A 25,936-nucleotide genomic window follows, 5' to 3' on the forward strand; every position below is an offset into this window, starting at 1 on the left:
GACAAGGTGGACAGGACCAGGTTCCTGCGCCTCCTCTGCCCTGCATGGATCCAACCAATAGGCGACCCCCTGGTGGCTATAGCGGGGGGGGCAAGGATAGGGGAGGGACGCCACTCCCTGCTGTATCACTACAGGAGGGTGTGGAGCATAGTGTCGGGTAGACTGAACATAGCACCCTTGCATGGCTACACCTCCATGTGGCGCAATTCTGCCCTACCGGAGTTCGAGCACATACAAGACACTGAGGTATGGAGCGCCAGGGGAATCTACTACCTGTCCCACGTCACCAGGAGCGGAAAACTGAAACCCTTTACTACGCTACAATCTGAGTATGATCTGCCAGACCATATGTTCCTCCGCTATGCCCAGCTACGGCACGCCTTCCGGGCACAATTCCCCCAGGATGATCTGGCCCTTGCTGACAACCCCCTCATGGCAGCAGTCAGGTACCCAGACCCCAAAAAACTGATCACCCAGTTCCACACCATGATCACGCTTCCGGGGGCGACAGTGTCAGCTTATGCCCTGAAGTCCAGGTGGGAGGGGGAAATGGGCCCGTTAGAGGATGATGAGTGGAGCGACGCCCTAGACGCATGTAAGCTGGTATCCCCAAAACTGTCAGATCGCCTCACGCAAACCTTCATCATAAACAGGGCCTACCTCACACCTCTTAGAATTTCCAAGTACAGAAGGGACTCCTCCGCTATGTGCCCAATGTGCAATCGCGAAACGGGCACTTTTTTCCATTTACTGTGGCAGTGTGCTAAGATCCAGACCTTCTGGGAGCAGGTTGTAAAATTTCTTCATGACAAAATGGGATCCCCCATTACTCTACAGCCCAAGCTGTGCCTCTTAGGCATTCTACCTGACACTGAAATCAGTAAATTCCTTAAAGTATTCCTCCATGAGACACTTTTCATAGCTCGCAAAGTTATAGCGCGGGTCTGGATGCGTCCAGAACCCCCAGAGCTGTCCCACTGGCTGGCAGAGGTCAACAGTGTTCTACCTTCTAAAAAATTAGTATACTCACATAGGGGCTGTGCGGCCAAATATGACAAAATCTGGGGAAAATGGCTAAATTCGTCCGCAACCTGCTCCCGGGAGGGATAGAGGTGCCCAAAGTGTCACTGAGCCCACGAAGGGGCATGGGGGGGCGGGAGGGCTGTGGGTGGCTGGACAACTGACCCTACTGCACTTTGTACACACTACGAGATGAATAGATATAGATGTTTTTGTACCCTTTGTCGCATATTGTTCTGATATATATGCCTACACTCTGTTAATGATCACCCGCTGTGTATTATAAACATGCGCTATGTGAGCGCCCTGTACGTTATTATTTTGCTCAATAAAAGCTTTTTGATTTAAAAAAAATAATGGGTCAGGGCTGCTTTTGCATGAATTACTGCAACAATGCAGCGTGGCATGGGAGGCGATCAGCATGTGGCACTGCCGAGGTGCCATGGAAGCCCAGGTTGCTTTGATAGCAGCCTTCAGCTTATCTGCATTGTTGGTATGGCGTCTCATTTTCCTCTTGACAATATCCCACAGATTCTCTATAGGAATTTAGGTCAGACAAGTTTGCTGGCCAATCGAACATAACAATAACATGATCATTAAACCAGGTATTGGTACTTTTGGCAGTGTGGGCAGGTGCAAAATCCTGGTGGAAAATTAAATTTAGCATCTCCAAAAAGCTGGTCAGCAGAGGGAAGCATCAAGTGCTCTAGAATTTTCTGGTAGGGGGCTGTGCCGACTTTGGACTTAATAAAACAGTGGACCAACACCAGCAGATGACATTGCTTCTCAAACTGGACCTCATGCAACTTGGATTCTGTGCCTCTCCACTCTTACTCCAGACTCTGGGACCTTGATTTTCAAATTAAATGCAAAATTTACTTTATTCCGAAAAGAAGACTTTGAACCATTGAGCAATATTTCTCCTTAGCCCAGGCAAGAAGTTTTTGACGTCGTCTCTGGTTCACGAGTGGCTTGACACAAGGAATGCAATAGTTGTGGCCTATGTCCTGGATACGTCTGTGTGCGGTAGGTTTTTGAAGCACTTACACCAGCTATAGTCGGCTACTTGTGAATCTCCCCCAAAGTTCTTGACTGGCCTTTGCTTCACAATTCTCTCAAGGCTGCGGTTATCCCTGTTGCTTGTGCACCTTTTCCTTCTACCCAACTTTCCATTAATATGCTTGCATAGAGCACTCTGAACATCCAGCTTCTTTAGTAATGAAAATGTGTCAGTGATAGTCTTCTGGATAACTGTCAAGTCAGCAGTCTTCCCCATGATTGTGTTACCTGTTGAACCAGAGTGAGAGACCAATCTTTCACACTGCGTGTAATGAATCTATATAATATACAGAGTTTCACTTTTTGAATAAATTACTGAAATAACTTAGCTTTTTTTAATGATAAACTTTACACGGAGAGGGAGACAGTTCTAGGTTACAGAAGAGAATTATATTGAAACATTCTAAAAACAAAACTCACTCTGGACCACAGGATTTATAGGAGCTACCATTATAGAAAGTGGTTTGCCCCAGGAAAGCTTATTGGAGAATTGCTCCCTATAAGTGTATACATCCCTATAAGTGTATACATCTGTTGGCAGCATGAGGGAATAAAGGGGGAACCAATGTGAGCATTTGATGATAAATCATGAATAGATATTTCATTAGAATCTAGCCCAGTGGTCATCAACCCTGTCCTCAGGGCCGACCAACAGGCAAGATTTTATGTATTACCCTGAGGAGATGCAGACTAGAATACTGCAATCACTGAGCAGCAAATTATATCATGTGATTTATTTCAGTTATCTTGCAAACCTGGCATGTTAGTGGGCCCTGAGGACAGAGTTGATGACCATTGATCTAGCCCACTCTTTCTCTAGATTTGCTGGCCAAATATATGGAAGAAGTGTAGCACCACAACATTACCAGCAATCAAACTGGAATCGATTTATCTGCACCAGTTTGTCTAGGGATCTTGTCCATTTAATAGACCCACACCTTGCACCCTCTCATACCATCCTTTTTGACTGCAATATATGTGGGAATAGACAGAGCATCACCGTTATATACCATCTCTAAAAAGGGAAAAAAGGGAAGAGCCCCTTACAGCAGATTAAACAGCATAGTACTTGTTGCTGTCTAAAAAAAAAAAAAAAAAACACCCTTGGTGGTCCTGCCCTCCCCCTTGTAAATTGACCAGTTAATCATGGCTGCCGAGTCCTAAATCCTGACAGCGAGGTCGGTTTATGTGCCTCCGTCATTCGCAGCCCCCCTCGGTCCTCTCCCCCTCCTGTCTGGAGACTGTGCCCCCTCCCGCTGTTCGCTAAATGGGAGAAAAAAAAAAAAAACAACACACACACACACACAGCCCCTCTTTTAAGCTTCCATCCTGCAGCTAAAGACAATAAAACGGTGTTGCATTTTAGTCAGCCAGGAGTTGTCACATGGTTCGATTCATGCATCACTAAAAGAAAATACATTAAAGGAATGGTATTTGATACCAATCTCAACTAGTCAGTCAATATAACAGACATTGTTCCACATGCAGCTGCGCATCCAAACTCCGAAAACACAGACATAGCACATTTGTTAAAAAGATGCTCCCTGCCAAGATGGTGACCGCGGTGCAGAGGCATAGCGGAGAGCTCCGTTACTCTGCCAGGTATTTATCCTGTTTCCCTGTGGACTTCTTTCTGGACCCACATCTGTGCTCTTAACAGCCTTCTGACCTGGTTTTCCCGGTAAGCGCAAGTCAGCAGAGCAATAGAAAGCCTCCTTGTCACATATGATACAGCCTTGTGATGGGAAAGCGAGGCCCCGCAAGCTTTCCAATATGGCGTTGCAAACAGAAGCAGACCCAGCGATCTGAGGGCATGACAACTTCACTGCCCGATGCAGGCTATTACTATCAACCAAACCACCCTGACAGGAAGGAAAAAAAAACACAACACACACACACACACAGGACTCAGCTTGACATGGGACTGATCTGCAAGGACATGAATAAGTGCCGGACTCGGCTGATGGAGGCCGAGCACCGCGTGGGGGATGCTGAAGACTTCCGAGACCACTCCACCTCCTTTCATACCCTTACTACTAAAGTGAAGGCACTTAAATACCGAGCCAAGGATGCAGGAAAACTGCAAATCGGAGAAACAATCTCTGCATCTTAGGGCTTCTGGAGGGACCCAACCCTGCAGCCTTCACCAAACAATTCCTCCACCAGCACATTCTCCCCATTCTTTGGTGCAGAACGTGCCAACAGAATGCCGGAGGCTCATGGAGCTCCTGGAGCCCCTCCACGCACATTTATTCTCAGGCTTTAAAATTTCCGAGACCGGGATCTGGTGTTGCGGGAGAGCAGGAAGATTGAGGCCCTGGGCTTTGAGGGATACCAGCTTATGATTTTCCTGGATTTCTTAGTGGAAACACAGAAGCAGAGCAAGTCTTTCGACCATGTGAAGCTCACCCCGAGACAAAAAGGCCTGAAGTATAGCATGTTTCCTGCCCGTCTACGAGTACAGGATGAAGAGTCCCATCGCTTCTTCACATCTCCTGAGGATGCCTCTAACTGGCTGGAATCCCTTCCACAGCGCCGACACCACAGGTAACAAGCGGCCTCTCCTCGCTCTCTAATAGGGGAGTTACTTAACTGCTCCTTAAACACCGTCATGGCTTGTGCCTTGGCTCTGCTAGATATGCAGCGCACTTTCCTCTTTCCTTGTTGGAACTGCCTGCATTCCTACCTGCTGACCCCTGCTTCAGGGTGCCATTACTGGGACTCCCCCTGATACTGCAGTTGCAAGCATCAGCTAGCCCCACCACGGTGCTGGAATCCTCCAACATTGTTTCTCATGCAAGAGGTGGGCTTGCTGTTGCAGTGATAATGCCTACCCCACAGAGTTGAGGGGGATGAAAACTGTTCAGTTTCTGTAACCAGGTTTGGATAACTGACTGTACCTCCTTTTATGGTTTCCAATTTCACCAAGAACTGTGTCCCCAGTATTACCTGGGCGAATACCTTCCCGCAGGGAGGTTGATCCCTTTTTCCTGTATTAGATTTCTTCCTATACACAGGCAGCACAGTTGCTGACCAGTTTGTGTGCGACTTTCCACGTGCCCTCTAGGCACCCTGTTGGTACACTGCTCCCCAGAGTCTAACAGTCATGTTCAGTTCGGGATGTCAGACGCGCCCAGGTTCGGGGGGGGGGGGGGGGGACGTGGGGAGGGTTGGGTTGTTAGCAACACAGCACAGTGCCAAATTGTAAGAAGTGCTCTGGTCATTCAGCAGCCAAATCCTACGGGGCTGAAGTGGTTAAAGGAAAAAGGAGGAGGAATATATAGATTAGATTAAACTATGGTTAACCGCTTAAGGGCCCCTGCACGCACTTATACATCAACAGAATGGCACGAACAGGCAGATGGGCGTACAGGTACGTCCCCTTTAATCTGCCGCCGTGTGCTCCATGATGTCCGCCAATGCCCCGCGATTGCATCACAGAGCTGAAGAACGGGGAGATGTCAGTGTAAACACAACATCTCCCCGTTCTTCCAAGTGACATGTCACTGATCGAATGCTCCCTCTCATCGGGAGCAGCGATCAGTGACGTGTCACTCGTAGCCACACCCCCCAACAGTTAGAATCACTCCCTAGGACACACTTAACCCCTTCAGCTCCCCTACAGGTAAAATATTAGATATTTAGTAATCAAGATGGCCACCCCTCTAGAATACCCCGCATGACATACTTGAGCAATATTAGCACATCGTAGCGCCATGACTCTGGAGCCCTGCAAATGCATCTCTTGAAACAAAATTAGGTTTATGCTTTTTTACATTTTCAAAAACGAAAGAACGTTTAACCCAGGGTTTGACAAATTTGCTTGGAATCTAGGAGCCAGCTAAAAAAGTTAGGAGCCAGAAAACGCACCCCGTCCCGACGAGCTTGTGCGCAGAAGCGAACACATACGTGAGCAGTGCCCGCATATGTAAACGGTGTTCAAACCACACATGTGAGGTATCGCCGCGATTGGTAGAGCGAGAGCAATAATACTAGACCTAGACCTCCTCTGTAACTCAAAACATGCAACCTGTAGATTTTTTTAAACGTCGCATATGAAGATTTTAAAGGGTAAAAGTTTGTCGGCATTCCACGAGCGGACGCAATTTTGAAGCGTGACATGTTGGGTGTTGGGTATGAATTTACTCGGCGTAACATTATCTTTTATAATATTAGAAAAATATGGGGATAACTTTACTGTTGTCTTATTTTCTAATTAAAAAAATTGTGCTTGCAAGACCGCTGCGCAAATACGGCATGACAGATGGTATTGCAACGATCGCCATTTTATTCTCTAGGGTGTTAGGATAAAAAATATATATAAATGTTTGGGGGTTCTAATTAGAGGGAAGAAGATGGCAGCGAAAATAGTGAAAAATTACATTAGAATTGCTGTTTAACTTGTAATGCTTAACTTGTAATACCAACGGCCACCACCAGATGGCGCCAGCTCACACAAGGAAGAGCTGGGGACTTCACAAGGCCGCGGCCTCAATTACCGGACATCACCGGCCCCCCGCGGTCGAGCGGCGGGGGAGGTGGGGGCCTAGTCCGCCGCGATCCTGGGGAAAAGGTGCTCCGCGCACTAGGCCGAAGCCGCGGCCTCGCCTAAAACATCCTGCGCGCAGCGATCCTGGGAAAAGGCCGCGAGCGGGAGATGCCACTCGCGGCCTTTTCCCAGGATCGCGGTGAGCTGCTGGCAGGATGTTTTAGGCGAGGCCGCGGCTTTGGCCTAGTCCGCGGAGCGCCGGTCCAATGGAACAAAATGTATTTAAAAAAATGTTGCCCACCTTCCAAGCCAAGTCGCCAGGACGCTATTTCTAGTCGCCATGGCGACCGGGATTTGTCGAGCCCTGGTTTAACCTTTGGACATTCCATAGTCGTCCAATCAGATATTTTAAAGGAAAGCTCCAGAGTAAGGGCCCTTTCACATGTACGGACAAACGGTCCGTTTATTACAAGTCTGTGTACGGACTTGTAATGGTTCCCTATGGGATTGCAGACGTTAGCGGATGATGCATCCGCTAACGTCCGCAACCATCCGCGTCCGCAAAGATCCGCTTTGGCAGACGGAAGAAAACCCTATTTTTCTTCCGTCCGGCGGAACGGATCGGATGAATACGGACACACGGTCCGTATTCATCCGATTGCCCATAGGGGAGAGCGGAGGAGAGACAGGGCGGTCTCTGCACTGTGTGCGGGGACCGCCCTGTCCGCCGACAGCTAAGTGGGGATTTACGGAGGAATCCCTGCTGAGCCAAACGGGCTAACGGAGCGGATCGATACGGATCCGCTCCGTGTGAAAGAGCCCTAAAGGCCCCAACATTTCCAGCATTGTACAGCAGAAACTGCCCAATATATCCATACAGAATCACCCCAGAAGAGGATGGGTAAGCAACACTTTAGATAAAAGTATAAATCATTACCCCCCACCCCACCTTGTTGAGGGCTCTATTCCCATAACACAACCAACAAAATGTACCTCGAGGGTTAAAGGTCTATGTCACCACTCTCAACGGTAATAAAGTCACTTTTTGTTGTGCTAGCTTATAAGGACAAAAAAGGAGAAAAACAGAAAAAATAAAAAGTTTGCAATTACACCGAGCCTCCGGCAGGAAACCAAAATACTGGTAAATATTTCTGTAGTGGAGCAGAATTGAATCAGACAGTAAGGGCCTGGATGATTGAAAATTCCAGCCCAGGACTTTACAGTTTTGCACCACACTGCTAAGATCACATGCAATATCTGTGCGATGCAATGTCAGCCATACAAACTGTATGTCTGAAATCGCATCTTATTTGGACCAAACACGCACAGGACCCACACCAGAATCGCATAGGTGTTCACACCCATGCGATTCGATTCATGTCCTGTCAGTTAGCAGTGCGATATGCGAGCTGAAATGGGGGTGTCATTACTGTTGTATGACACTCCCCAGCAGTTCACATATGGCAGTGTGAACTGCTGTGCGAGTTGGGTGCGATGTGGGAACCCGCAGTGGATTTGCAGGGTTCCCGAAAATCGCACCAGTGTGAACCGAGCCTTGGTCGGAGCAGTCAGGTGACATTTGTAGGCTGTATGCTTTGAGGCTTGGTTCACACTGGTGCGAGTCGGGAACCCCTGCGAATCCACTGCGGGTTCCCAGATCGCACCCGACTCGCACGGCAGTTCACACTGCCATATGCAAAACTGCTGGGGAGTCTCATACAATGGTAATGACACCCCCATTTCAGCTCGCATATCGCACTGCGAACTGACAGCTTGGACATTAATCGGATCGCATAGGTGTGAACACCCATGCGATTCTAGTGTGGACCAAAAAAACCTTAGTTAGACTTACCGGTAACGGTATTTCTATGAGTCTTTCAGGACAGCACTAGGAGAGAGCGCAGATCCACCCACTTCCCAGGAAACACTGCAGTCATTCCTTTAAATCCCACCTCCTTCCACCATGGCCTCAGTTGTTACCGAGTACCTCCGGCCATGCTGAAACGAGACAAGCAGAACATAGCAACTACACACATTAGCCTTTATAATACAAAGGGAGGGTTATCGGTGCTGTCCTGAAAGACTCATAGAAATACGGTTACCGGTAAGTCTAACTAAGGTTTTTTCACCTCGTCTTTCAGGACAGCACTTGGAGATGATAACCGAGTACTTACTCTAGGATGGGACCACCGCTTGCAGGACTTTCCTGCCAAAAGATTGCTCCGCTGCTGTGAGCAAATCCATCCTGTAGTGGCGAGTGAAGGTGGAGTAACTCGTCCACGTAGCTGCTTTGCAGATATGCTCTGGAGAAGCACCAGCTTGTTCTGCCCAGGACGTTGCTACTGCCCTTGTTGAATGAGCCACTACCCCTGTGGGAGGCTCTGTTCCCATAGCCCTGTAGGCTTCGTGAATAGCCATGCAAAGCCACCTAGCCCTTACGAGATCCCGAGAATTGAACAAAGAGAATTAGATTTTCTAAACTCTTGTGATTTCAAGATGGTGCAAGATGCACCTTCTTACATCCAAACTATGGAATTCCCTTCCTTTCGTACCAACCGGAGATGGACAGAATGTAGATAGAACCATTTCTTGCCTTCTATAAAATGTGGACGCCACTTTTGGCAGAAACCCCGGGTCTGTCCTCAAAATAACCCTATCTGGAAAGATGGACAGAAAAGGCTCAATAATAGATAATGCTTGGAGCTCACTAACCCGCCTGGCTGAAGTAACTGCTACCAGCAAGGCCAGCTTCAAGGTCCAAAACTTAATAGAAGCTTCCTCCAGTGGTTCAAAAGGTCTTTTCGCCAGACCTCTCAGGACAACTGATAAATCCCATTTGGGAAAAAAACTTAAAATGGTAATGGCCTAGCCCTGGCTAAGGCCTTGAAAAACCTAATGACATAAGGATCCAGAGATAACCTTCTCTCTAGAAACACGGACAGTGCCGCTACCTGAGCTTTTAAGGAGCTGGCTGTAAGACCTTTGTTCATTCCGTCCTGCAAAAACTCTAGGACGGAGAAAATAACCTGCCGAGAACAATTTAGAACACCAAGAATTAAAGATCTTCCAGGTCTTAAAATAAATAGCTCTGGTAACCTCTTTTCTGCTATTAAGCAGAGTACCAACTAAACGATTAGACAAACCCCTATTTCTCAGGATTTGTTCCTCAGTAACCAGACTGACAGCTTTAGACGGCTTATGTCGGGATGTAGAAGGGGAACGAGACAGTAGGTCCCTTCTGACTGGTAGTAATCAGTGAGTTTCTACCGCTACCCTCAACAGGCCTGAAAACCAAGGCCTCTTGGGCCAATAAGGGACTACTAGAATCATACTCTCTTCCCGTAGCTTTTTGAGCACCAACGGGATCATCTGCACCGGGGGAAAAGCTTAACCCAAGCAGAAGGCCCATCGCTGAGCCAGCGCATCCAGGCCTTCCGCTTGGTCCAATCTGTTGAGGGAGAAAAACCGTGGGACCTTTGCATTGTTTTGAGATGCAAACAGATCTATCTGGGGGGTTCCCCACCTGCCTATTTCCTGAAAAACCTCCAGGTTTAAACTCCATTCGGACTCCAGCACCCTTCTTCTGCTTAAGAAGTCCGCCAGGAGATTCAGGTTGCCTTTTAGGTGCACCACCGTCAAAGATGCAACATTTTCCTCTGCCCAAGACAGAGTTTGCAAGGCTAGACTCAGAAGACACCTGCTCCTTGTGCCCCCTTGCCTCGAGATGTATGCAACTGCTGTGGCATTGTTCGACAGTACTTGGACATGTTGACCCTGGATTGCCAGCTGGAAAGCCGACAGCCCCAGAAAAATGGCTCTCAATTCCCTCCAATTAGAGGATTTTCCGGATTCCTCCCTTGACCAGGATCCCTGGGCCATCTATCCCTCGAGATGTGCGCCCCACCCCCAGGAGCTTGCATTCGTCGTTAGGATTTTTGTTGTGGGAAAGGTCCATAACAGACCTAGATTCAGGTTTGCCTGTGTCCACCACCAAAGTTTCCTTTTTACTGTAGATGGTATTCTGAACCGTTTTTCCAGTGATTCCCCATAAGACCAATTTTGTAAGATCGCCTGTTGGAGGTCTCTTGCATGGAGGCGGGCCCACTGGACTGCTGGGATAGAGGCTGTGAGTAGCCCCAGTGTGGACATGGCTGTCCGAACCGAAACCAACAGGTTTGTCTGTACTGTCTTTACCGCCGCTTGTACCTTGATTATCTTTTCCTCTGGGAGGAAAATCTTTTCCTGAACTGAATCTATGACGTAACCCAGGAAAGCTATCACTTGAGAGGGAAATAGATTTGATTTTTCCCTGTTCAAGATCCAGCCTAAACCTTCTAGATGACTCCGAGTCCTCCTCAAGTCTCTGTACAAAAGGTCTTTTGTTTTGGCAAATAACAAGAGGTCGTCCAGGTATGGAATCACAGACACCCCCTCCAACCTGAGTGGTGCCAATGCCTCCGCCACGATCTTCGTAAAGATCCTGGGGGAGGAGGAGAGACCGAACGGGAGAGTCCTGAACTGAAAATACTTCACCTCCTTCCCTGTTCGGATTGCCAGGCGAAGGTAACGTTGCGATGAAGCCCCTATTGGAACGTGTAAGCGACATCATCGCCAGAGATTTCTCTTGATCTCTGGGCAGTTGTGTCACATAAAAGGGAGACGGCGGGCTTTCTGAAAACTCCAGTGCGTAGCCCTCCGCAATCCCCTCGAGTACGAACGCACTGGATGTCGCCTCTTCCCACTGTGGAAGAAACGACTGGAGCTGTCCTCCCACAGCCGGGAGACCGTCACTGGGGTTTTGCTGGTTGACTGGGGGAACGGAACAAAACCCCAGGCTTCCCTCGACCCCTCCGGGGCCGCCAAGATTTCTTTTGGGTATCTTTTGAATTTTGGGCCTGGTAAAAAGGACGAAAATTCTTTTTGGTCTGTGGTACCACCTTTTTTAGAGGAAAAGCTTTTTTCCTGTCTGCCGTTCTATCTAGAACTGCGTCCAGACCGGGACCAAACACCAGATCCCCCTCAAAAGGTAGACCACACAATTTAACCTTTGAAGCTGAATCGCCCGACCAGGTTTTAACCCATAGAGCTCGTATGGCCGAACTAATCAAGGCCGAAGACCTGGCGGACATCCTCACTGACTCGGCAGAGGCATCCGCCATGTAGCCTACAGCTTTTTGCAGGACTGGAAGGGACTCTAGTAGGTCTTTGCGAGAGGTACCTGCCTCAATATGACCTTTATACTGGTCCAGCCAATGCTCCAGGTTCCTGGCTACCACCGTAGATGCCATAGCAGGCTTGAGGTTGGTTACTGTGGAATCCCAAGCTTTCTTTAAAAGCGAATCAGCTCTTTTATCCATGTTATCCTTCAAGGCCCCCATGTCCTCAAAGGCCAAGTCAGTGTTACGCAATACCTTTGAAAATGCTGCATCAAGTTTAGGTTTCTTGTTCCAAACCTGCGCTTCATCCTCATCAAAAGGAAATCTCCTTTTAAGAGACCTGGAGAAGGGGGCCCTCTTTGGGTCTTTCCATTCCCTCTTAACAGCATCCGACAATACCTTGTACCGGAAATGTTCGTTGCTTAACTTCATCTAAACCCTGGTACATCCCGTCATGCAGCGATAACTGGGCCTTATCCTTCTTAATGTTAAGGGTAGCATGGATGGTCTTCAGAAGGTCATCCACCTCCTCCAAAGACAGCAAAGGAAGGAAAGTATATGGACAGCCGCACTCCAATGTCTAAAAAAGACGTGCCCTTTATTGGGTAAAAAGAAAATGCACTACAAAAAACAGCATACAGTGGGAAAAAACAGCTGACGCGTTTCACATTGAACTTCAATGCTTAGTCATAGCTATAAATGAAACAAAAGAATTCAATTTTTTATATATATATATATATATATATATATATATATATATATACATACACACACACACACAGTGATCTAAAATCCCTATTTGACCCGCCCAACACCCGATTGGTTCCGGCAAATTGCTGGAATCTCAAAAACATGTTGGAGAGGGCAAATGACAAGACAAACATCAATGCAATGCAATAATGAAATGATGATGAACATGTGTATAACATGACCAATATAAAAAGTTTTTGACATTGAATAAATGAAACACAATGCACTATGTGTACACATATGTGATATCAAGTATATAGATGTACTCTAAATAATATCGATCTGTAAAATAATGATGACATGATCGTAAAAAATAAAATAAAAACGTGAAAGAAATATATAGAAAGGATATAAATATGTGTATCCCATGAGTGTAAGGTTAGTGAATAATTAAGGTAAAAGAGAAAATATGTATGAAACATAAAAGCATAAAGATCCTTGCTATATAACATGTAATGTCATTTAGCATAAGGACAAGATCGTATAAGCAAAAATATGTAATATTATGATACATGATTAGAGGTAGACCGATATGGGTTTTTCTCTGGCCGATACCGATGCCGATATTTAGAAATCACGGAGGCCGATAGCCGATTTATGATGCCGATTTTTTTGGGCCGATATGTTAAGCCGATTTTTCAGGCGCTTTTGGGCTAAACAGTAAAGTTAGCCCATATTTATTTTTTTTCAACCAAAAGTTTTCATTACCTGTTTTTGTGTAATTATATATATATATATATATATATATATATATATATATATATATATATATATATATATATATATATATATATATATATATATATTAGGGCTGTGCGTTAAACGCGATATTAACGGCGTTAACGCAAACCCATGTTAACGCCGTCAATATTTTTGTCGCGCGATTAATGTGGGAGCGCTCGGGGTGGACGTGCAGAGTGTGCAGCGGCGCGGCTTACCTTCTCGCTGGATTCACAGGCAAGTTACTCACCTTGTCCCTGGATCCAGCGATGCCACCCCGCTGTGTGATCGGCGATGCCACCCCGCTGTGTGATCGAGCGGGTCCTCCTTGCTTGGCGGGTCCTCCTTGCTTGGCGGGTCCTCCTCGCTCGGCGGGTCCTCCTCGCTCGGCGGGTCCTCCTCGCTCGATTCACAGTGTCTGTGTGCCGCCGATCTCCGTTCCCTGCGACGTTACGACGCACAGGAGCGGAGAACGGCGCCAAATTCAAAAAAGTAAACAAACACAATACACACAGTATACTGTAATCTTATAGATTACAGTACTGTATGTAAAAAATACACACCCCCCCCTTGTCCCTAGTGGTCTGCCCAGTGCCCTACATGTACTTTTATAAAATAAAAACTATTCTTTCTGCCTGAAAACTGTAGATTGTCCAAAAGTGTCCCTTTATGTCAAAAATGGTTTTAGATCAGCTAGAAAACAGCGATCATAAATTATAATCACTTGCAGAATTGTGCGATATTTGTGGGGAAATTCGTCATAAATTAGATAGATTAATCGTGAGTTAACTATGACATTAATGCGATTAATCGCGATTAAAAATTGTAATCGTTTGACAGCACTAATATAAAATGTAATACACAAAAACAGGTAATGAAAACTTTTGGTCGAAAAAAAAATAAATATGGGCTAACTTTACTGTTTAGTTGTTTTTTTCTTATTTGTTAAAGTATATTTTTACCCCAAAAAATGTGTTTGAAAGACCGCTGCGCAAATACCGTGTAACATTAAATATTGCAGCAATCGCTATTTTATTTCCTAGGGTCTCTGCTAAAAAAAAATATATAATGTTTGGGGGTTCCAAGTAATTTTCTAGCAGAAAATACAGGATTTGTACTTGTAAGCAACAAATGTAAAAAAAGATTTAGCCTTTAAATGGTTAAACTGAGAATTCTCCTACACGGAGTTCAGTTAATTGATAAGTAGCAACATTGTATATCTTTTCTAAAACTTGGCAGTCTGCCCAGGAGAGAGAGAGAGAAGGTCTTTTACGGGAAGCACTTGCATTGACTTGTATTGCAGAAGCTTTTTGCAAGTCGCGGTGCTGAACTTATCAATCGGCTTTTTTAAAGCACAAATCGGCCGATGCCGATTAATTTAAAAACGCCAAATATCGGCCGATATATCGGTCGACCTCTATACATGATATATAATATTGTGATATAAGTGAATAATATATTATGGAGTGTGTGAAAACAAAATTATGTGTACACACTACCACATATACATATAATTTTGTTTTCACACACTCCATTTATTATTTAGAGTACAATCTATATACTTGATATCACATATGTGTACACATAGTGCATTTCATTATTGCATTGCATTGATGTTTGTCTTGTCATTTGCCCTCTCCAACATGTGTTTGAGATTCCAGCAATTTTCGGGAACCAATCAGGTGTTGGGCGGGTCAAATAGGGATTTTAGATCACTGTGTATATATATATAAAATTTGAATTCTTTTGTTTCATTTATAGCTATGACTATGTGATGATTGGGGTATCAAAAACTGCGCCCGACTGATAACCCACTACTGCGCCAGATGGAAAGAAGTTAAAGCGCCTAGCTGCTGCTTAAATAAATAGTATGTGAAATAAAGGAATATATTTTGTACATAAAGTATCAATATAAAACCACAGCGCTATGAGAATAAATTAATATTCAAATCTAAATATACAAACACAAGTGTACAATGTGATATCACAATTATAAGTGAATAACTTATAAACTTGTAAACATGCAAAATAAGTGAAAAACTGCTATTATGGTTCTTCTTTAACAATTAGTAAACCGCTGTGTGATATGTCAATGTACCATATGTGCATTGCATTTCCGTCTGGGCTATTGCTGCGATCAATGTCTATTGGCCGCGGTGTGCATGTGACCAGTTGGTCGCGTCCCCCGTTGCTAGGACAACGCGGCACCTTGACGATAGCTAACACTCACTCGTCATTTCCGGCAAGGTCAATTGGACACAAGAGACACGCAGCATCATTGGCTGCGCTCAGTGTTGCTGGACTGACGAGTGAGACGCCACACACAGCTCCCGCCCATAGATACGGCGATGCTTTCACCCTATTGGACGCGGCATTACACGTGACCAGGTGACGTATTCGCTGTCAGACAGAGCGATATACACAAGCAGAGGATGGCGTTCCGTCACTCTCTGCTCTGATTCGCTGCTATATAACCCCAAGCATATATAAAAGAGGGAAGTGGGGGGTTTGGCCATACCCATGAATAAGACAGGAAGTCGAAACATGTCGGGGCGTGGCCTAATCCATGTTTGAAAAGGAAAAAGAAAAAAAGTTCCAAGTTACATCTAGGAGTGTTTGCAGCCATCTTTCAGCTGTTTTGTATTATCGAGTGAAGGAGTTATCATTTGAGGTGGTGTGCTGTGCCAAGGATTGCGGTGAGATCATTCGGTTAATCGAGGGTCCGCCGTGACCACTATTATCCACAGTTAAGGAGTTTGAAGTGTGCAGTGATCTGCTATCACACAAAGCTGTTGTTGTGATTCTGATTTGAAGTTTTGAAGGTTCATTTGAGTGTTTTAATAAACTGGTCTTACGTTTTTACACTATTGTGCATTTTTCTCTTGTTTTGCATTATCATTTTGGAAACTTCTCGGAATTAACACTTGGATTTATATTGGTGATACCCTGGAGATACTCTTATTACAAGCTCGTTAGCCAAACACGAGAGTGGGAGGCATATGATTGTGGTGAGTGTCCACTGTGAGGGGGATTGGAGCACTGAACACTGAGGTGTGGTGGAAGTCCTGGAAAAGTGGATCAACTACTTTTGAAGTCACATGAATTCTCTTTTTTGAATACGTTACGTATTCTGTAGCATCACAAACTTTTTTTCACCTTTTTTTCACTTATTTTGCATGTTTACAAGTTTATAAGTTATTCACTTATAATTGTGATATCACATTGTACACTTGTGTTTGTATATTTAGATTTGAATATTAATTTATTCTCATAGCGCTGTGGTTTTATATTGATACTTTATGTACAAAATATATTCCTTTATTTCATATAGCTATGACTAAGCATTGAAGTTCAATGTGAAACGCGTCAGCTGTTTTTTCCCACTGTATGCTGTTTTTTGTAGTGCATTTTCTTTTTACCCAATAAAGGGCACGTCTTTTTTTAGACATTGGTGTGCGGCTGTCCATATACTTTCCTTCCTTTGCATGCTTCATGCATTTCCAGCACCCGTTGGTTCTTGAGTGGACAATGATTGCCTTAGGTGTGCTCACCTGGAGCGGCAGTTTTCCCTATCTCCTCCAAAGACAGCTTGTAGCGTGAGGAAGAGGTCTCTTTCTCCTCATCTTCCTCAGCCTCGGACCCTAAAGCTATGCTTCTTGGCTCCTCCTCCTCAGACTCACTAACTGCCCCTCTAGCAGATGTGTGGGTACTGGTGGAAGCCCTAGGGGCTGACTGAGATACCAGACATTGGTCTAGAAAGGAACGGAATGACTGAAAAGTATCTTCCAGTTCCTTCCTGAAGGAAGAAAGCATCTCCCTGGGTTGCTCAGAGGGTGCACTAGTAGAGGCTTCCTCTCTAACCAATTCAGCAATGCAGGTCTTGCATAAAAGGTTTGTACCATGATCCCTTAAGGGATGTTTTGCAAGTAGCACACCGTTTCTTAGGGGGAGGCAATGCAACTTTAAGTTTCTCCTTAGAAACAGACAGTGAACAACACACCACCAATTCCCATCACCGCTGTATCAAACAAACGAAAAAACACACTCTCAGAAACGTAACCTGAGAGTGTGAAGCAGGCTCCCCTCCCCCTAAGGGGGCAACAGGAGGGACACAACATACATATCCCAGGCAACTTTGAAAACCGCCATCTCTCCTACCTGGGCCGGGCTGGTGCATGTGGCTCCTGCTCCCGCCACCTCCGCTGTCTTCTGGCTCCATCTTCCAGGATACAGCAGACGTCCGGCAGTTCTATTTGAACTTTCCCGGTCATTCTTGCCGCTGCGAGGACCGGAAGTGCACCGCCGAGGCCGCCTCCCCTTCTGCGCTCCAGCAGGTGGAACCGGAAGCCACCGCGCACCCCCCGAAGTTTCGCCCCCAACGGCAGTGACATCGCCCGCCACTCGGACCGGACCACCGCAAACCCCGGAAGAGAGCACCTGGCCCGCTCCATCAGCCTACGATGCCCGGCCTTCGGGAGCGGCACCTCCGGCAGTCTCTGTCCTCGACGGACTTGAGAAGGGGAAAGCACCGGAACATCTCCCACCCGTCAGGGGAGATGTTGAGTCAGCCTCCAGAAAAGAAAAAAACCGACGCACGCAGGTATGCAGTTTAGCCACCTCCACCTGGAGAGAGTACAGCACACCCCTGGTTCCCTGCAGCGCTTCCACCATGACCGGAGGAAACACTACAACTGAGGCCATGGTGGAAGGAGGTGGGATTTAAAGGAATGACTGCAGTGTTTCCTGGAAAGTGGGTGGAGCTGCGCTCTCTCCAAGTACTGTCCTGAAAGACGAGGTGAGAAAAGAGTCCTGTGCGTGTTTGGTCCGAATGTGATGCGATTCTCAGCTCCTGTCTTCAGGACTCACGAACAGGCCAGATTTGAAGTATTACCTTGGGAAGATGAATACTAGAATACTGCAAACACTGAGCAGCAAATGATATCACCTGTGATGTATGTCCGTTATCTTGCAAACCTGGTTTGTTAGTGGGCCCTGAGGACAGGAGCCAAGAACCACTGATCTACCAGGATGTCTGCAGGATATCGTACCCCAGACCGGAGCTCTCTCCTGCTGATGCTCACTCACCGGAAGCCAGCACTGCCCCACACTGTACACTCTAATTCAACAAGGTCTATCCTCAGGATTGGCAATCAAAACTGAACTGCATATTCAAGATGAGGCCATACCAGTGTTATGTAAAGGGGTAGAGTTGTTGATTTATCCCTTTAAATGTATCTTAATGTACAAGATAGGAGATTCTCTTATTTTCGGGGTCTGCCCAAGAAACTCTACAATCCATGCACTGCCACAGATTCAATCAAAAAGGCTGCATTCTGAGGTCACTCTTCATGAAAGAATATATTTAACACATACAGCAAAATTCTAAAAGTCCAACCCTCTGCCACATTTCTCCCACAAGGGCTTAGTCATAGAGATCTCTTATCCACCCAAGAGTAACGGAAACACTTTTTCATAATTTTAAATCCACAATAGAAAACTGTATCAAATGTTAAATCAGTAAACAAAATCCATGGAAACAAAATACTTACACATGGTCTTAGAAGCCAACTTTCCAGTGCATTAAGCCAGAACCAGGCCACCTGCTGAGAAGTGAGGCTTTCAGTGCATCTGCAAGAAGAAAAAAAATGTAATGGAAAACTGAATTCTACAAACAGAGCATTTAAATATTGATTGCAGATCTGTTAAAGTGGAGTTCTGCTAAAAAAAATAAAAAAAAATTAAGTCAGCAGCTACAAATACTGCAGCTGCTGCCTTTGCGGCTTCACAGCCTGGTTCCCTACTGTGCATGCGCAAATCACGCTGCACATCCTCACTGGTCTCCGCTGTCTTCTGGGATTTGTGCGTCTCCCAGAAGACAGCGGGGAGGGGGGGGCGGGTTGGGAGACAGAGGAGGGGCCGGACATGGCATAGATATTCATGGATACTGCGGCCATCTATGCCTGGATGTGGGAGAAAATACCTGGCTTAGGCAGGTATCTGCTCCCCCTAAAAGTTTCAGAAGCTGAAGTTCTATACACACACACACACACACACACACACACACGCTGGGAGCGTCGACAAACATCAGAACAAAAACGCTCATATTGATCTTTTTTGTACCAGCGTTTACCACTTTCTGTGCCAGCGTTTAGCATCAACTAGATGGTTAAGGAGCAGGCTGCCGCGTCCTTGACCATCAGCTGTGGTTCATCCCCCCCCCCCCTCTTTCCTGGCCTGCCAGGCTGCATGCTCCGATAAGGGTCTGGTGTGAATTTTGGGGCGGAGCCCTCACCATTTTATTTTATTTTTTTATTCTGGCATGGGGTTCCTCTTAGAATGCATATCAAACCCAAAGGGCCTGGTATGGATTGGAGGAGGGGGTCCACGCTTTAACTGTCTGTGTGGAGAGAGACCAGCTGTGCAGTGAAGTCGGTGGGGGGCGGTCCGTGCCTGACGTGTTCTCCTTAGAAACTTTGTAATGGGGAGGAGTTAGCAAGATGGTCACACCCATGTGGGGCGCCAGAAATATTTCTGCTACCAGGCGTCTGTGACCGTAGGATCGGCCCCCGATGGCTCTCCTACTCTGGCTGCCTTTAGGCAATTCCCAGAAAAAACTCATCTCTTCAGGGAAGCCCATCACGCCTCCAAATTATCTCATCACTTTCATTAACTCATCCCCCACAGTTATGTACAATGGTTTTGCACAGAGCAGCCCTGATCCTCTTGTTTTTGAGTACCTTTTGTACCAACTGGCCCCACCCTCTTACATTGTAAGCTCTTATGAGCAGGGCCCTCTAAAGCCCAGTAGACAGAGGCCGAATGTTGTGCAACATCAGCCGGTTCAATAAAAACCAAACAACATTCGGTCCTTGTGTATGGCAGCCGATCGGAGACAAGCTAGCTTCTGTCGACCAAGCATGCTGGCTGACCGGTTCCCAGTCAGCACTCTCAGCTAATGGCTGTCCCCCTGTCACAACACAATAGATTAGCAGGGGAGATCGCCGTACTAAAAACTTTGGATTTAGTACAGTGGCTCCAATCGGAGCTGACCGTTTTTTGTATTTTTTCCCCCCATTCAACCAGCTGGGTTGAATGAATGGAAAAAAAACCTTAGGGTACTAGGCTTTAACCCGCTTGCATTTTATTGTAACTGTATGGTGTATTATATTGTAAAGCGCTGCTTAAACTGTTGGCGCTATATAAATCTTGTATAATAATACTACAAACACAAGCTTCAATGTTATATTATTTTCTCTAGCTGCACATCATAAATACACAACATGGAACTTATCCTTCTGTTATTTTGTCTATATTTATGATACAGAATATAGGTTGCTCTTCCTACATATCAAAAATACACAACAATGGAGCTTATCCTTGTGTTATTTTATTCTATATTTATGTGAGGGTTCGACAAAATCCGGGCGCCCGGTTGCGACTAGAACTAGTGACCTAGCGTCCGGGGAAGGAAGCATAGGCCTGCAGAAGGCAGCAAAGTCACGGCCTCAATTACTGGATGGCGCGGTCCCAAAATAGTGTCAAAAATGTCCGCCATAAAGTCGCAGTCAAAGAAGCAAGAAAAAGACTGTCGTCTCCTCTGATGACACATCACAGCACAAGCATTGTAGTGTGCCCTAATGTGCATGTTGTTAGTATCCCAGGAGGTTGTGGGCAACTGAAGATTCTCATACAGTGTAACCTTGGACTACGAGCATAATCCGTTCCAGGAGAATGCTTGTAATCCAAAGTACTCACATATCAAAGCGGGTTTCCCCCATTTAAAATAATTTGTTCCGCATTGACTTTAATGGCATGCAATACCGCATCCGGCCAGAGCCGGGGGGGGGGGGGGGGCACCAGAGAGCCTCGTAAACAGCAGGAAAGGCTCGAGGTCACCTCGGCTGACCTCGGAAAAGACTTTGTTCCCAAGATTTGCAGAGGTCAGCTGTGCTATCCTCGGGCCTTTCCGAACGGCTGTGATCTGCAAAGTTCGGCTCTGCTCCGCCGCCCCCCTACCTCAGGCCAAGAGCGGTACTGCACACCGATTTGGCCTGAATCCTGCTCATTTTGTGAGACAACACTTGCAAACCGAGTTACGATTTTTTTTAATACAGTGCTCATATTGCAAAACGCTTGTTAACTGCGTTACTCACAATCCAAGGTTCCGCTGTACCTCCCAACTTTGAGATTGGAACGACTGACACCCATTATCAAAAGTATGTAGGCATAGAACCACACCCCCTTAAAGGAGAACTCATTTTTTTTTTTTAAACCACTACTTCTTTAGGCCCCTTTCACATATGCGGTTCCCGGGAGGATCCGTTTTTGGACATCCGCTTGCTCAGCAGGGATCGCTCCGTTGATCACCGCTGAGCCGGAGGATGACAGGTCTGTCTCTGCACAATGAGCAGGGACCGACCTGTCAGATCTCCACTCTCCTCTATGGGGGATCGGATGAAAACGAGCCGGCTCTCCTCTATGGGGGATAGGATGAATATGAGCCGTCTGTTCGTTTTCATCCGATCCGCCAGACGGATGCAAAATAGCGTTTGCATTAGAGGTCTACCGATATATCGGACGATTTTTGGCACAATTAATGGGCATCAGCCTATTGTTTTAAAAAACAGACTTGCGACTTGCAAATAACTTCTGTGTCATAGAAGTTAGGGTTGTCACGGTAACGATACTAGTATCGGGACCGATACAGAGCATTTGCAAATGCTCCCGATGCTTTATCCGATACTTTTTTTTTTTTTTATGTAGAGTGGCCGGAGAGGAGTCAGTGTCTGGGGATGGCAGCAGAGGGCAGGGGGAGTGCAGGCGGAGTTTGGCTGTAGAGGGGGTGGGTGTCAGGCCGGTGCTCCCCTTCCACGACTGAAGAGGACAGCGTGGAGACAGCGGGCGGCATGGCGGTGACAGGGAGGCAGTGACACACAGGCTGAAGCCTGGCTTTGCGGGGGGTGACTGGGGGGGTCCGTCGTCACACCCGGGACCCAGCCGCGGCTCTGACTGTCTCACAGTCACACAGCCGAGCAGACCGCAGCCGCCTCCCCCTCCTCTGTGTATACTACAAGTGCTGTAGCAATTGTAGTATACACAGAGGAGGGGGAGGCGGCTGCGGCCTGCTCGGCTGTGTGACAGTCACAGCCGAGATTTGTCAGAGCCGCGGCTGGGTCCCGGTTGTGACGAAGGACCCCCCCCGCAAAGCCAGGCTTCAGCCTGTGTGTCACTGCCTCCCTGTCACCGCCATGCCACCAGCTGGTCATCTGAGCAGCTGTAGTGCACAGCATTACGGGTCTGAAGTGGGGACGAGATCTGTATTGTAGGAGGGGGGGGGTGTCTGCACTGTAGAGGGAGGGGTCTGTGCAACATGTCAGCGGCTGAACGTCCCTACACTCATCTTGGTACACCCTGCACTCCTCTGCAGTAAGCAGCAGCAGACATCTTGTTACACCCAGCCTGAGCTATAGGGGCTGGGTGTAACAAGATGTCTGCTGCTGCTTGCTGCAGTGGAGTGCAGGGTGTACCAAGATGGGCGTTGCAGCATTTTTTTATTTTTATAAATTCAGTGTCATTTTTCGCAGAACTTCAGTGCCAGCCACCTGTCAGTGCAATCAGTGCCCACAAGTGCCACCTATCAGTGCAATTAGTGCCATCAATGCCCACAAGTGCTACCTATCAGTGCAATTAGTGCCATCAGTGCCCACAAGTGCCACCTATCAGTGCCAGCCACCTATTAGTGCCCATCAGCACCAGTCAGGGCCCATAAGTGCCGCCTATCAGTGCCAGCTATCAGTTCCCATCTGTCAAACTGCCATATGACATTGAAAAAAAAATGTATCGGTATCGGCGAGTACTTGGAAAAATATCGGTACTTGTACTCGGTCTTAAAAAAGGGGTATCGGGACAACCCTAGTAGAAGTCAATGCAAGTTGCCTGAAGTTTCCAGTGGAGCGACTTGTCTCTGGGCAGCCTGCCAAGTGTGAGAAAAGAGATAAAATGTTTCTCTTCATCAATGAGCTGAACTCCTTGTGTAGAAGTTCTCAGTTTAACCATTTAAAGACTAAATTTGTTCTGACACTTGTTGCTTGCAATTAAAAATTCTGTATTTTCTGCTAGAAAATCACTTGGAACTCCCAAACATTATATATTTTTTTTTAGCAGAGACCCCAGGGAATAAAATAGCCGTTGTTGCAATATTTTATGTCACACAGTTTTTTGCGCAGCAGTCTTTCAAACAAAATTTTTGGGGAAAAAATACACTTTAATGAATTAAACAGTAAAGTTAGCCCATTTTTTTTTTTTTTTCGGACAAAAGTTTTGATTACCTGTTTTTTTCCCCATGTTTCCTGATTCCCTTAACGAAGTTGGCCAATGCATCACCCGAGAGCCGAGGTAGAGATAGGCTTTGGGTACTGGCATCGCAGGCGCCCAGGACAGGTAAGTGTCCATATATTAAAAGTCAGCAGTTGCAGTATTTGTAGCTGCTGACTTTTAATTTTTCTTTTTTTCCAGCGGAACTCAGTCGCTTTCACGCTGGAGCAGGCAGGTGTTGACGGTAAAACACTGCTAGTTTTAGCGGTGCTTTACCATCATTTTAGTGGCGCTATAAGGCTGCTAGCGGCCAATGAAAAGGTTAAAGGAGTTCTCTGACCTAAAACTTTTAACCCCCGCTGTGCCCGGGCTGTAAAACTATACAAAATAAACTTTCACTTACCTGCCTACGATCCCCCGTTGTTCCGATATCGCCGTCCTCGGTCTCTTCCGCTTCCTGCATGTCGGTGACTCATAGTGCGCTCAGCCTATCAGCGGCCGCAGCAATGTCCCGTCACGGCCGCTGATAGGCTGAGCGCACTATGAGTCACCGACACGCAGGAAGCGGAAGAGACCGGGACGGCGATATCGGAACAACGGGGGATCGTAGGCAGGTAAGTGAAAGTTTATTTTGTATAGTTTTACAGCCCGGGCACAGCGGGGGTTAAAAGTTTTAGGTCAGAGAACTCCTTTAAATGCGCCCGTGTAGCACCGCTGCAGAAGCGCTTTGCAGGCTCTTCGGCAGCAGTGGCCATTCATTTCAATGGGCAGGAGCGGCATACACCGCTCCAATAATGCTGCTTGCAGGACTTTTTTTTTAACGTCCTGCCAGCGCACCGCCTCACTCGGGTTTTCACACTGAGACTGCAGGGGAGACATTTTTGCAGGCACTTTACAGGTGCTATTTTTAGCCCAAAAGAGCCTGAAAAACACCCCAGTGTGAAAGGGGTCTAACTGTTAGATTTTATGAGATGAAGGGGAATTTTTTATTTTTTATTTTAAATCGGCCTAACATATTGGCCCCAAAAAAATTGGCATCATATATCAGCTATCGGCCGCCACAATTTCTAAATATCGGCATCGGCCAGAGAAAACCCATATTGATCGACCTCTAGTTTGCAATCGGATCGGGGCTGATCAGGTGTCAGCGGACATGTCACCGCCGACATCCAACGCTCCATAGGAGGTACATGGAGCAGGCGGATCTGAACGGTGCACACGTGTGAAAGGGACCTTATGCTGGCTTTTAAAAAAAAACACACTAATGCCGTCATTTCGAATTTGGATGAAATGTTGAGCACTGTGAAAACACTTTTTGAAAGATAAGCGGTGCGTTTCATATACAACTACACGTCAGACCAAAATGAGGGGCACATGAGGAGGAAAGATGGGCAGAGGGACTTCCAAATCAGGGACATTCCCTCGAAATCAGAGACAGGAATGGCAGAAGTGTGGGACAAGTGCCCTAAATTAACATGTCTTTTTAATGAGGGGTAAAAGCAGTGGGTGTGGCTGGGGAAGGGTCACTTTAAACACTTTCTCTGCCTTTGTATTAGAATTGATCAGTGCCCAGCCTTACGTAATGAGGCAGTGCCAGTATCTGCCCTCCATACTCACTGCAGCAACTGCGGCGCTGTAACAAGACTTCTTACTACGTCCTCTATCTCGCCCGCTTTGGGACTCCTATGTAAAGCAGGCAGGCAGGCCCTTGCGAGCTCCCAGTGTCCTCTTCGAAGGCACAGGTAGAGGATTTTGCGCATAGATCTCATAGAAGCCACTTCTTCCTCCCCGAACGAGTGCGCCATAATTCCAACAACGACGTTACACGGGTACCGAGCCCTCACATCTGCACCGTGATCTTCCTTACAGAGTGACGGAAAGCCTCACGTGACTAACAATGTCATGTGATACAGAGGAACCCATAGTCACGTGACAGTTAACGGTGTATTGCGGCTGCTCAGTTTACAATAGCTTCCATAGATTATACCTATGGGGGACGGCATAGGCTGTGTTTGGGCGGAAACCAGTAAAAGGTATTCAAATAGTAAACAGTAGAGCACCGCACCTGCAGCGGGACACACTAGGAACGACAGAAAGGAATGCCTCTACACTTTAACCACTTCCTTACTGGGCACATATACCCCTTCCTGACCAGGTGAAATTTCAGCTTGTGGCACTGCGTCACTTTAACTGACAATTGCGCGGTCGTGCGACGTGGCTCCCAAACAAAATTGACGTCCTTTTTTCCCCACAAATAGAGCTTTCTTTTGGTGGTATTTGATCGCCTCTGCGGTTTTTATTTTTTGCGCTATAAACAAAAATAGAGCGACAATTTTGAAAAAAAAAACAATATTTTTTACTTGTTGCTGTAATAAATAGCCCAATTTTTTTAAAAAAACTTTTTTTTTCTCAGTCTAGGCGATACGTA

The 25,936-nt window shown here is 46.5% G+C and overlaps 1 protein-coding gene across 2 annotated transcripts in view; it reads right to left on the minus strand.

Moving 5' to 3' along the window:
- The window catches only part of ZFYVE26 (zinc finger FYVE-type containing 26), a 499,004-nt gene extending 473,506 nt beyond the window's left edge, over nt 1-25,498 (minus strand). Inside the window, exons 1-2 of one of the 2 annotated variants that reach the window (XM_040332529.1) lie at nt 25,126-25,496; nt 18,744-18,822 (exon numbers count right to left, since the gene is read on the minus strand). In XM_040332529.1, coding sequence (XP_040188463.1) covers nt 18,744-18,822; nt 25,126-25,313 — 267 coding nt within the window. In that variant the 5' untranslated portion in view covers nt 25,314-25,496. Of the gene's footprint in view, nt 1-18,743; nt 18,823-25,125 lie in introns of both variants that reach the window. The other variant, XM_040332530.1, reaches the window with a different exon arrangement.
- Between the last annotated feature and the right edge of the window lie 438 nt (nt 25,499-25,936).

This window comes from Rana temporaria, chromosome 13 (assembly GCF_905171775.1).
Source record: "Rana temporaria chromosome 13, aRanTem1.1, whole genome shotgun sequence".
Classification (NCBI taxonomy): domain Eukaryota; kingdom Metazoa; phylum Chordata; class Amphibia; order Anura; family Ranidae; genus Rana; species Rana temporaria.